The following is a 13670-nucleotide window of genomic DNA, read 5'->3' on the forward strand; positions in this document are numbered from 1 at the left end:
TAAAATCAAGTACTCTCTTTAAAATATACTTACTCAAATTGCATGTATTACTATGAATCTGGGATCCAAAACAGGGGTTCCCAATAAGTGGGTCACAGTCTACCAGTAGATCGTGATCGAAGGAAGTGCTGGTAGATCAAAGTGCAATTAAAAAAATAGAACACCAACATATGCTGTACACATATAATATGTTCAGCCTATATGATTAAATATTTATTTCACTTTATTTTTAACTTTAGCCTGGTCATTTTGTCGCCTCAGGTGTAAAATCACTCCAACCATTGGACGTTACTGACTTGACTCTATTTCTCTATTTAGTTTGATGACTGTTTTTGTGCAGGTCCACCAAAACTAGCTTTTAGAGAATTAAAAGTAAAATTAGAAGTAAAATACTTCTTAAACAGTAGGTGCTGTCAGTGTCTTTAGTACACAATAGACACACAGAATATTTCACTCACACAGTATTATATCACACAGTAAATGTGTCCTTAATGACCATAGATGACAGTAGATGTCGAACAGAATGAAATGTTTAGAATTGACCTCATACTCAACCGTAGAGGTCAGTGTTGGACTAAAGGAATAGGTTTTATCAAAAACATCTGTAGTTTAGATGTGTGAACGTATCATTTTTTAAACTGCATTCACTCGTTAAGTGCAGGACAGAGTTTAGTTGTTTTTTGTTTTTTTTTTTGTTTTTTGTTTTTTTAAATAAACCCAGACAAAATATTTTTACTGCCCCAGAACTGTCTTTGTTGGTACGGTAGAATATGTTACTCAAGTTTTTTTTCCTCCTCATTAAAATAGAAAAACATCTTTAATTTATAGTTTGTATTTTATATTTTTTTAGTTTTTCTGTCGTCCGTCACATACATTTTTTCTCCGTTCATTCCCTGTTAAGATGTTAGAGGACGTGACTGTCCCAGAGCTGAGGTCCACTCATGTCCCGCACAGATGTTTCCTTTAATCCTGTAATTAGCTGCAATTAGAGACGTGGACACAGAGGCTGAAGTGATCGAATTCAAAGTGAAAATTATTTCATTTGATCATTGCTCTTGTGACATACACACTGTCCACATCCATGTATGAACGTTCAGGTCTTCTTCTCGTCTCTCTGTGTCCCTGCTCAGAATTCATCACCCCACCCTCTGCCCCCCAGCCATCTCTCTCCTCCCCCTTTCACCTCCTCCCTAACCTCCCAGTCTCCCACCTATTGTACAAGGTGTAATACATCTGTTTTCTCTACTTGAAAGCAGGAGCAAAAAAAGAAAAAACAACACATGAGACAACAGAGCAGGACGGGGCACAACAAGAAGCCCTTTAGATGTTGGAGACCATGCCTTTAATCCTGCCAATAGCTGTAATTATAGTAATTATCTCTAATAGTCGCACATTGTGTGGAGCCTCTGATATGTTTAACAGATGATGCAGAGCGGCGACGCCTCCGCCAGGCGAATAGGGCCGAGAGTGGAGATTTGTATTAATAAAAGTGACGCAAAACACAATTGAATTGATGATTGGAGTAAAAGCTTCATGAGCTGCGGAGGGTTTTTAAACTCAGCATCAGACGTGGACCACGGACTGGTCTTTGTACTGGGGAGAAAATAAGGAGGATGATGTCAGGAGGTAAAAATTGGGTTAGGAAATAATAGGGGTATTGTTACTGCCAGAGAAGAAGACGGGGCCGAGATTTCTCACGTTCACGGCTAGTAACACTGAAAACAACACTATGACTTCACATGTATTTACCTCAAATCAGGGCAAATATGTAATGACGCAAGTTTGAAGCAAAGAACCTCATCTCATTATCAAATGAAAGAATCTTTGATATTTTATTCTCGTTTATATTTAGAGAATGGATTCATTTTTCAGACTGGAATGATGTTTTTTCATTTAGAAAAAAAGATGAAGCATTTATAAAAGACAAAAAGGATCTTTTTTTTTCCAAAATACAGTTATTATAAAAAACAACTTTTTTGGTAAAAAGATCCACACGAAAACCAATTAGACTGAAGCATTTGTCGGTTCTCAGTCATGAACTGGACAGAGTAGGTTTCTTAAAGACATTTCACTTCTCATCCAAGGGGCTTTGTGGAATTGTAACTATTTTTGGACAATTAGACTGAATTAAAAGGAAAGAGATATTTTTGGATCAAGTGAAACTTCAACTGAGAAATACAAGCAGGGGCAGAACAAAAACTAATGGTCACAGTGAAGGAATAATAATAATTATTATTATTATTATTGTTATTATTATTATCAAAACTCTATGATTGGTTCATTCACCATCTGAGTGCATTAAACCCTGTTGAAGCTCAGCCTCTACAGGCTTCAACAGGGTTTAATACCTGCACTCGATTGTATGGTTTTTCTCACTGCATGGACGGGGTGATTTTGGAAGCGCTGTGCATCAGTGGGAGTCAGTGGAGCAGTGGGAGGACCTGGACTCAGGGCTGATGATTGGCAGCACTTATGGAAGACGCTCCAGAGTATTTTCTACGTGGGTTTGTGAGAGAAGAAGAGTCTTGTACAACGACCCTGTTTTTGTGGGAACTGTTTTTCATTTTTACTTTTATGGTTAAGAGAAGAAATAATATTCAAACAGCTCGGCATGAAATTTCAGATTGGCAACCACCACAGACAGACACACTCACACATACACATACTGAATGTGTGAGCGGGTCTTGTTGGGTTGTAGCTTCTGGACACAGTGATGTGAGAGTCAGAGAGAAGAACAGGTCAATAATTCATCAGACTGAGATCTCAGCTCTACTTCAACATAAATAAACCTCTGTATAACCACACACTCATATGCACCAGGTTTATGTTCAATGACTTCTGAGAACATAGGATCAACTTACACTAACTAACGGTCAACTGAACCTTTGACCTTAACCTAACCTTGAAACTTAACTTGTGCTTCATTAAATTAATTCATGAGCTGTTTCTTCCAACAGGTTCATGTCGAGTTTCCAGACCTTTTATTAAACTCAGTTTATTTGGCATTTAATACTAGACTAGTAACAAAGTACACAGGTTCATATATTTACAGAAACAATAATTTGAAGTAAAAATAAAGTGCAAAAATATCGGAGAATAAAATCATAATTCTTCTTTTGATTTATGTAATGATAACTTGTGATGATTGTGAATTGCAATTATATATTTTCAAAATGGTGTCATTTTAATGTTAATGGTGTCATTACCACTGAGTGATAGAATAATGAGAGAATAGAATTTGGACCGACCTCGTACAGTGTGATGACTCCGTTGGTCTCGTTGGGAGCCTTCCACTGCATGTAGATCTTGTCTTCTGAGGGTGTGTTCTGAAGGGACTCCGTCGGTACTGAGCCTGGGACTGTAGAAGTCAAGAATAGGAAAGTTGAAATGCAATTTTACGACCAGTCAGACAGTACAACTGTGACATCATCAACCAGTGATGGTTGTTTGAGTTCAGGGTTTGTCTATCTCCTGCTCCTTTGGTTTCTGAGCTTGGAGTCATATTAATCATATGTGGTACTGGTGTATATGTTTACTTTATAAATATATATTTTAGTATGATATTTATTACCTGTTGGAAATGCCCCCTGCATTTAATTAATCTGCATCTGCGAAAGGTATGTGTATATGTGTGTATATGAGTATATTTATATATACAAGGCAGTGGTGGCTTTGTGGTTAGAGAAACGGTATATGTACGGTAAACAGTAAAAGTAATGTAAATGTATATATATATATATATATATTTATTTATATATATATACCAACAATCCTCTTTAAACTTGGTCCTTTAACCACTATGCAGCAAGCCTTGTTTACCAGCAGATGTCAGAAGTTAGACCTACCGCTCTTTTATTCTGCTTACATTTCCCAACATTAAAAGCTAAGACCGTGCTGATAAAAAATGGCAAAGACCAAACATCACTTTGACATTATCACCTGCAGTGTGAACTTAGTAACGACTACACACACACACACACACACACACACATAAATACAGTGTATGACTAGAGTGAGCCTGGCCAGTGACGGCTCCATCAGCTCTGGTTCATCCAGACAGTTTAACAACTGCACTTGACTCCTGACTGTGAAGACAATCTTCCACTGAAGTCTCTGTACAGAAGTCAGTATGTGCTGCTCAGAGGACACACAGCATATGGTAAAGCTGCCCCTGCGTAAGGTTGAGCAGTTTTTTGTTGCTGTTTCTGTTGTTGCTTCTGTTGTAGCTGAGGTTATTTTCCTGCCTCTGTGGGTCTTTTTAGGAAAAGACAGGCTGTTGTGTGGCTCGGGCTTCATGAAGGCATGCAGACAGAAGAAATGTGTCAGACACATTGTCAGGGAGTGAGGCTGAGAAGCAGCCTTACACACACACACAGCTACACACAGAATCATCCCTACTCTCTCTGCACGTTCCCAAAGCACAAAAGTGTTCGTGCACTACAGGCACACACTATGAGGAGCGATATTTATTTATTTTTTTCTGAAGAGATGAATACAGAGCCAGGAAGCACAAATCTCAACGCCCTGTTGAAACCTCTGCCTACTTTCCAATATCACCTCTTATTTTACTTCCTCCCTTTCATCTTTCTGATCTTCCAGTACTTGCAGGAATACTTTCTTCCATCCTGTGATCTCTGGTCTTTAATGTTTGCTCTCGGCTGAACATGATGTTAGTGATGGAGGAAGTTAAGCTTGATTTGCTGCAGCACTGACTGAGCGGAGAAAACTCTCTGAAATGCAACACGATGCCATGTTCTACGGCGGAGAAAAGTGTTTATTAACATCACAGCGTTCAGAGCTTTGACTTCAAACGTACCATTCTTTTTGGTTATGGCCATTGGTTTCTGTAATGTTGCATGTTAATGTCGCATTAAGGCACATTCAAGAGTTCAACTCACTATCATTCATCCTTCTTAGTAACATTAATAGGCCTCGGGGCCATTGTTGTTCTGGGATGTGGAGACATCGTATGAGAAGAGGGGTGTTAAGTCACTGGACCGCAGTTCTTCATGGTGTTACTGCAGTAAATATCAACAGGACACAGTGATGCCTAATAACGTTTGTTTTCCATCTTCCTTAAACTAATTTGAGTTTTAAAAATTATTACAGTTTTTTTTAATCACTGGTTTTAATCACATTGGACCAATGAACTTCACAACAACAGTTTTATTTTGTTTTGTTTTTTTACCTCTTTTATTGTCAATGGAAACATAATTAATTTTTTTAGTCATCTGTCACAGACGGAGGTAACACCCTCTACGGATGCAAGTCCAGCACAGCATCTATGTACAAACAGCCATTCACAATGACATTCACACCAGAAACAGCCATTCACAATGACATTCACACTCACATTCACACCAGTTTCTGTCAGTTTGGAGTGAACAATCTCTTTGTTTTTGACCTAAGGTCTAAAAAAAACTATGCAGCATCAGTACAGAAAGACCATTAGTTAGCACTGGGACTTGAACCCATGACCTTCCCGCTGTAAGCTGTAACCTCCCTGTTGCTGCGTTACCCTGACCTTTCAGAATCATTTTGGATATGGTAAAACCTGACGTACAGTAACAGCTCTAATAAACAGTAGGGGTCAGCGTCCTCCGTTGAACTCCACGACATGGCATTTTGCACTGACCGGCACAGACACAGTAATTGCACACATTACACGTGAGCACAATGACAAATGAGTCAGAGTGAGGAATATTTTGATAAGTAATTTCCGAGGTGTTGATTAAGGCCCCCAGCTGCAGAGCATATCAAATTAGCCTAACAAAGAAATGTAATTAGATGCTGCCAGTTTTATTCAGCACCTTATCACTGCTCACTGCGTGTGTGTGTGTGTGTGTGTGTGTGTGTGTGTGTCCGTTTGTATATGGAAACTTCCATGAAAGCGCATTAGTCTGTAAAAATGTGTGTTTGTTTGACAAAATATCTCTTTATGGGAAAGATAACAGCGGCTTCATAAACAGTTGATTAACTCCCACCTTCCGTCATTACACCCCCCACCCTCTCTCTCACCCATTCATCAATGAGACCCTCCCTCTCTCTGAATTTTTAAAAAAATGATTGTATACTAATACTGAGAGAGAAATGCAGTTTATTCTTGTAAACCTTCACCACTCGTCCGTAGATGTTGGTAAGTGGAAAATAAAGGCACAGTAAAAAATATAAAACTGTAACCTTGTTTTCCACTTTCCAACTTTCTCATTTCGACGTTTTTAGCCAATTAGAATGGTAATAATGTGCGGGAATAAACTAAATATTCACATCTTCAAGTCAACATGGAGGGATTTTTTTTTTACATTTCATGAAATGAAGATCTGCGTGTTCCTGTGTGTAGCTTGAAGATATGGTATCTTTATTTATTGTTTTATTGAGCTGGATTCTCATTTATTGGTGATTCAATAGTGTAGCAGTTAGCATGCCTGCCTTGCAAGCAGACAGCAGAAAGTCATGGGTTCAATTCCCAGAGGAACCACATACTTGTCGCCTCCAAGGCTGCTAACTCCATCCACAACATGATGTTTAAGCTGTTGACATAAAATAGCTGGCGATCATTTAGCGTTTTGCTGAATGAGCAGCAGTTCTTAGCTTTTGGGTTGTAGATGACAAATGTCAGGCAGGTGTGTGTGAGTAGTCAGAGGTGTCTCCATGGGCGGAGCTCAGTCTGGGAGGGGGGTTATAATAATGCAACATCACAAAAATGAACAAATCAGAATAATTTGTGGTGAGATGCATTCCCAGATTTTGTCAGATAAAAAAAAATCCAATTTGGATTTAAGGAGTAGACAGTGACAGACGTGAACAAAACACAAAACGTCAGTTTCTGGAACAATTCTCTAAAGCACACTTTTGAAAATGGGCCTCAGTCCTGAGGTCGTTAACCTCAGCACAGATCAGTGGACAAATATGATGATAGACTGACGGAGGTGTCGGAGTATGGAGCTTCAATTAAAGGAGCCACGGCTCGGTAAGGCAATTACCATAGAAACAGCAGCAATAGCCTCTGTGTGAGCAGTTGCTGTGCTGTTCTCTAATTACTAAATTACAACTCTGAGATTAATGAGGGTTATGTTAAAAAAAACAATTAAGAACAAAACAATTAAGCCTTCCCTGGTTTCTCCCCAAAGCTATTGCTTTTCCATTAAACAGTAGCAGAGTTCCTGTCAGAGATTAGGCCAATAGAGGTGTGTACCATGTGTGTTTGGTAAATGAAAGGTGGGAAATCCGGAGAACGTGGTCCAGAGTACCCGATAAATGTGTACAATAAATATTAGAGGTGAGAAAAGAAGGAAATGTGAAAGCCCAAAGGGCTGAGAAGGTAATGAGAGACTTGGGATCATTGTATTCTGCTTATTAGGCGTTTACTGTAATGGAATTGTGTTATTCAGTTCATCACCGGCCTGTTGAGGTAGAGCTGGTAATTACCTGTTGTATTTGCTGATGCAAAACCCTCAAAAGACCATTTAAAAAGTTTTTTTTTTAAAGTTGAAAAATAATCATTAAATAATAACATTTTAGATTTTAGTCTCCAGTCATTACAGTATGACTGGTGAAGCTTATGATTATGAGATTATTTCAAGGTAAGATGTACAAATAATATCACTTTCGTGTCTGGACCCGTGGTACCCAACTGTTTTTGACATATTTTGAGAGATTTTTTCTTCTAGAATTAGTTTTTGATCATGTTTGTTATTCTGTGTTGATAAATGAGTCACAGTGAAAGAATAGTTAGTAATTAGTCGAAATACTGTGTTATCAGTAATTTTTATTTATATATTACCAGACATCTCAGGTGATCCCATGGGTGAAAAACTCAAATCCTTCTGCATGGCAGGAGTGAATCCTACCAATACATCTACATATAGATTTGAACTCTTCCATCAGTCTTTACAATTTAACAGTGCAATTTCAAATTCTCACTTGAAACCACAAAGGCTTAAAAGTTGTGAGTTCTGCAGTTACTGCAGTGCAGGATCCTTTCAATCCTTCTCTATTTATGTCGCTGTCTAAAGACCTGAGTTCTGGAGTTTGAACCCGTCTGTACGATACGTACCGTCCTCCTCTGTCTGTTTGACTATCTCCTCGCTCTCCTTACTGCCTTCAGGGTTGGCCAGGACCAATCGCAGTCTGACCGTAACAAAGGGTCTCAGTCCCCTCAGAGTGTAATGTGACGAGGTCTGGATCAACTCCTCTGCTGCGAACTCCTGCTGGTTGAAAATATACTGGTACTGCACCTGGAACACCAGCAGAGAGAGAGAGAGAGAGAGAAAGTGAGAGAGAGAGAGTCAGTGCTTCAGACAGACATTTAGTCACCTGACAATAGTCAGATACATTAATTTATACATTTAATATCTGGACCCATCACATCTTTTCATCCTTTTTTTCTGTATTTGAAAATGAAAGTGATGTCAAACGCCCCTGGTGTCAATCACATTGAGCGGCTGTACCTACCGTCAGATTGTAGCTGTGGCAGCGAGTGACAGCGTATCCAAACGTCTCCCATTGTATTGTCAGCTGACGGGCTCTGACATCCACCACATCCACGTTCTGTGGACCATGGACAGGATCTGAAACCAGTGACAGACAGGGAAATACCAGTGTTTCAGTAAAATCACCATAGAATACAGCAGAGTGACAGGATAAAAAAAGTCACACTCGGTTATTAGACTTCACTGCTGAGACCAGTGTCAGGACCAGGCGGTGATTTTGTTGGACGTCAGAGTCTGATGTTCCAGTTACAGTGGAATCATTTGATCCTCACATCAGTCCTCACTGATGAAATAAAAGCTTCGGCCTTTTTATCCCATTACGATGACAAGGAGAAAGACGTGTGTTTCCTGTTTTTCTCCCTGCACTGAAGTCCAAATGATAAGGTTGAGGTCAAGAAAGCAGCTGAACTTCCACAGTATGAGGTGAAACTTCACAGTACACAGTTCCTCTAAGTCGACGCCGCAGCAGTGTGTTATTTAGAAAAGGTCAAAGCAGCTGTGCAGTACATTAGAATTAAAGTAAACACAGAAACTCCGTTCTTTGTTTTTCCTGTGACACCAAATCCAGTTGTTTCACTTCTGAACAGTCAGACTCTACAGGTGCAGGTAATTAACTTGTTGCTCAAATGATACTGCAATCTTCTTCTTCTTCTTCTTCTTCTTTTTAATCAATCATGAGGTCCCCAGTTAATGCCATCAGCTCATTCAGGTGCTTGGAACAGGTTCAGAGCAGGCATGGAACCGACAACCTCTCTGACCACTGGGCCGTGTTTTATCAGTGCACAGCCAAGAGGCCCAGGCCTCAGATGACCACATCAGTCCTGGTGTCCTCAGGTGTTATCACTGCCTTATACAATAACACACACAGACACACAGATGAAAGAACAAAGCCACAAAGGCCGTCCCTGTACACAGACAACCAGCAAGACTCAAATATATCCCACGCACAATAAAAACAGCCACACACACACACACACACACACACACACACAGGCTCAATTGTTCTAACCATATGGGCTCTCATCCCTACAACTGACTGCAGATTAACAAGCTCGTTCAAACCGATCTTTCTCTTTGCCTAATTAGGTTCTATCACCTCCTGATTACAAGCAGAAGGAACGACTGTGTACTCGCAAGTACTGCAGTATTTCCCCTCTACTTGTCCAACTGTAAAAATAAACCTCAATGAACAGATTCTCCTGCAGTAGAATTTCTGCTTTTTAATTGTGATATCAAATTCACTGAGAGTTTGATTTGTCATCTTCACTGTCGATGCATCAACTCAGAAATATCTTCGCTATATAAACCTCTAATGTTTTGCTTTTGTATTTTTTTAGACTGTAGACCTGACCTCGAGTACATTAGACAATAAATGTCTCCAACAAGGAGAAAAGAAAAAAAAAGCAGCTAAAAAAGTGTAATAAAGGGCACTGATATAAATACACATTATTAAAGAAAACTCTTTAAAAATTAATTTAAAAATTAATGCACAAAGAAAAAAAACACAAAGGATGACAGTGTAAATATGTGATCAGATGTGTGGACAGCGTTAATAAATGGCATTTGTTGAGATTTGACTTTTATTTGTCCTTCGACTCCCAGTGGTCGTTCACATGTAGAACAGCCTGTGTTTGTACCTTTAAAGGCCCCTTAAAATAATTTACACTGCGGCAGGTTGACGTTTGTCTGACAAGGCAGCAGCGGGAGGTGATGGCGATGTGGCCCACTCACTGGGTCAACACACAGAGAGCTAATGACTCACTCAGCACACAGGCTGACGCTGATTTGGTTTAACTAAGACGTCGGCTGTTTCATAATGGTTTCGCTTTAAACTTGACATCAATAACTTTTGAATAATTGTACAATATAGAAGAATGATTCTGTTCTCTTTGCATTCGTCCCTGATGTGACTTTAATTCTTTTTATTTTATTACGCGCTTGGCCACAGTGACACAACATTTGTTACCACTGCTGACCAGCCTGGCGGCTACAGCTTGTATTAATGAACCAGGGGTAAAAAAAAAATCTACTTTATTCTCAGTGTGACTCTTTTTGACCCGTAATATTAAAAATGAAAATCTATTTGTTTATTTACTCTGACCACTCCATAACTTTTTAAAAACACTGAAGGGAAATCTTTTCATTTTTAACTGCATAATTTTACGTCCCAAAATTGAATTTTTCATATCGTCACACATTTCATGCACTGTGCTTCTAAATTGCATTGTTTTCCAGAGATAATGTTGACTTGCTGGTTGTAAGCAATGCCTCTGTGCCTGCTCATGGGAGACTTTTTCTCTTTGGTTATGAAAAATACTTGTTCTATCTTTCTGATTTATTCTTTCTCATCTTTTTTTCTATTTTCCTTAGATTCCGTCTTTTTTCAACTCCTTTGCATTTTTTCTGATTCTCAGTAGAACTCACAGCTTTATAATTGTTTGGACATGTTGGACATGAGTGTAAAGGCAAATGCAAAAGCATTTTGAGGTTCAAGATTTAGTTCCCAAAGTAGGGTCTGACCCCCCTACAGGTGCAGAGAGCTATTGCAGTATCATATTTTTGAGGTTCTCATTCATTTGTAATTTCCTCTTTGTTCAGTGTGTGTAGTGTGTTAAATACTGTTTGAAGCAGTAGCTGTGAATGTGTGAGTGTGAGGGAAACAAGTGTGTGAGGATGTGAAGGGAACACAGAACAATACCTCTGGTAACCCACATAGCTAGTACCATTTGTTAGAATGGGGTTATGGTTGACATGTTAGCACTCACACACTGTGAATGGATGTTTTAACACAGCTGGCTAACGATGCCGAACAGGCAGTGCAGCCAAATGTTGACTCTGTCCCACTGTGGAGAAGCGGAGGTCGTGTGTGTGGTCTCTCTGGTCTCCATTAAAATGAAAGTGCAGTACAGATAGGACAGAATCCTTTTTTCCAAAATGCATTATTGCATTATTTTTTTTACAATCTCAGTTGTTCACATAAAAGTAAATTCAAATGTCTCTCACCGAACAGATAAACAAATCAGTGCAAAGTTTCAGAATGTCATTTAATTTATGTTGTAACCCAAATGTCTATTTGTTGAAGGTTATTTCATGACACATTTCTCAAATACAGTACATTGAACTGCAGCGTCTTTCAATAAAATCCCCGTACACATGGTTTATACTGCGTATTATATAGTAGAATTCAGTCTGTTAGTCTACACCTTGGCAGACCTTGGCAACCTCCAGGCTGCCATGTCTCATCCACTATCTTGGCCTAACAGAACATGTACTGTTTGACCCAAGGTTAGAGATAAAGTTGTTTTCTCTGCCTTCCAAAGAGCCCAAGTGTCCACTGGATAATTCCAGTAGATATCTAGATAAGGGGAGAACCTTGTGAAGCACTGCGTTTTGGTGTTCCTCCCTGAGTCTGATGAACGAGTAGCAGAAATGGAGCCATTAATCCAAAGACTTTAGGGAGCTTTTCCAGGGAGAAGAGAGAAAGGGGAGGAGAAATAGAGGAAATCAATCTTGTTGATCTGCTCTTTGCTACAAACTCCTCTGTGTCACTCTCTTGTTTTGTCCCATTCCCTAACACTTAACGTTATTTTTTCATTATTATTATTGCTGTCCGTGATTGTTTACTTCTTATTTTATCCCTGTCACGTTTTTAGGCCCTGGTTTTTACTTTTATCAAGCTGTTTCCTGCGTTTGTACATGGTTGTCTCTCACCAGCTCTCATTCACACACCTTTGCTCTTTTCCATCTGCCTCCTGTGGCCACTCACTCTCTCAATTGTTTAACCATCTGTCTCTCCATCCTTGGAGGGCTGTTCTTTGTCCTTGAGATGTGGGCGGTTGGCTGGGTCTTGCCCCAGGAGTTGGCTCATCCATTATGCTGCACTTGTTTGTTATAATGTTTGTTTAGTTTGTCCTCTGGTCCGCTGCATAAACAATGTGTCGTTCTCCTGTTTTTTTTTTTTTTTTTCAGAGTCTAGTGAGGAATTAAGGGTTTGTTAAAAATCAACCAAAATTATAGCAGTATGTTAAGGTACAAAACACTTAAGACAGCAAATACCAGCAGGATTTTTTTTTTAATTTATTTTTTTACGTTTTAAAATGAAACATTGTCCATCTATTAGGACAAGACAATAAGCCAGTTTCATGTATTCCCACTCGTCAGAAAAATATTTAAATCCTGTTTTTTTTTTTTTTTTCTTTTTTTAGAATTCATCTTACAAGCATCATACAAGGTTCAGGAAAATAAATAAAAACAACCGACACTATTTGTCTTTCTCTGTCACTCCAGTCTTTTGTCTCCATGTGCCTGCTCTCTAATGGGTTTTAGTTTGGTCTTTATTTTCTCCTTTCATTTCCACACGCTCAGTCATCGGCTAGTCATGTCTGATGACTCACTTATCAAATTCAAATATTGTCTTTGTCACAGGGTCATAGTTTGAACACTTTAATGAAATTGTTTGTTTGGTTTTTTTTAATGTGACACAACAACACTTCCAGTACATGTGTGAAAAGCCCTGTGTTTTGTAAAGACATGTAGAAATGTTTGATTTGACAACAAGACAAGTGGCTGTGAACAACGTGACAGAAAACATCGCAGTCAACGCCAGTGAAAGAAAAAAATCACTTTAATTATCAAAGTATTATGGTAATGTCTTTGGATAAACTACCAAAGAAAAGACCTTTCTTTCTTTCTTTCTTTTCCAACATCAGTGAGTCTGAGAATCTCCCTGTGGGACAAACATGGCAGGGGCAGCAGGCTGTAGGTGTGTAAAGTTGTGTTTGTGTGTATGAAATATATATGTTTTTTCAAGCTAAAGTGGCCAAAGGCTGGAGATGTTCACCAACACACCCTCAACCACATGTACAGTAAGCAAAAAGAAAACACACACACACCATCCTGAGGCTCATACATCTTGAGCGTTAGCAGCATTGTATATTTTGCAGATGTTGCACAATAAATCTGCTTCTTCACACAAAAGCTAAAGTGCCTAACCTCTACCTAAGAGAAATACACATGCACACACATGAATATGTGTGTGCATGTATATATATACACACACACTGTATGTGTGTATGTATACATACTGTGTATATATATATATATATATATATATATATATATATATATATATATATATATATATATATTCAAAATCTTCTCAACCGACCCCTCTCTCTG

At 38.9% G+C, this 13670-nt stretch overlaps 1 protein-coding gene across 5 annotated transcripts in view; it reads right to left on the minus strand.

Moving 5' to 3' along the window:
- ptprt (protein tyrosine phosphatase receptor type T) overlaps positions 1-13670 on the minus strand; it is a 168835-nt gene that overhangs the window by 79835 nt on the left and 75330 nt on the right. For all 5 annotated transcript variants that reach the window (XM_017036662.2, XM_017036661.2, XM_025059885.1 and 2 more), the window contains exons 9-11: positions 8455-8570; positions 8057-8237; positions 3249-3358 (exon numbers count right to left, since the gene is read on the minus strand). In XM_017036662.2, the coding sequence (XP_016892151.1) occupies positions 3249-3358; positions 8057-8237; positions 8455-8570 (407 nt within the window). The remainder of the gene's footprint in view (positions 1-3248; positions 3359-8056; positions 8238-8454; positions 8571-13670) is intronic.

This window comes from Cynoglossus semilaevis, chromosome 11, assembly GCF_000523025.1.
Source record: "Cynoglossus semilaevis isolate Cse_v1.0 chromosome 11, Cse_v1.0, whole genome shotgun sequence".
Lineage (NCBI taxonomy): Eukaryota > Metazoa > Chordata > Actinopteri > Pleuronectiformes > Cynoglossidae > Cynoglossus > Cynoglossus semilaevis.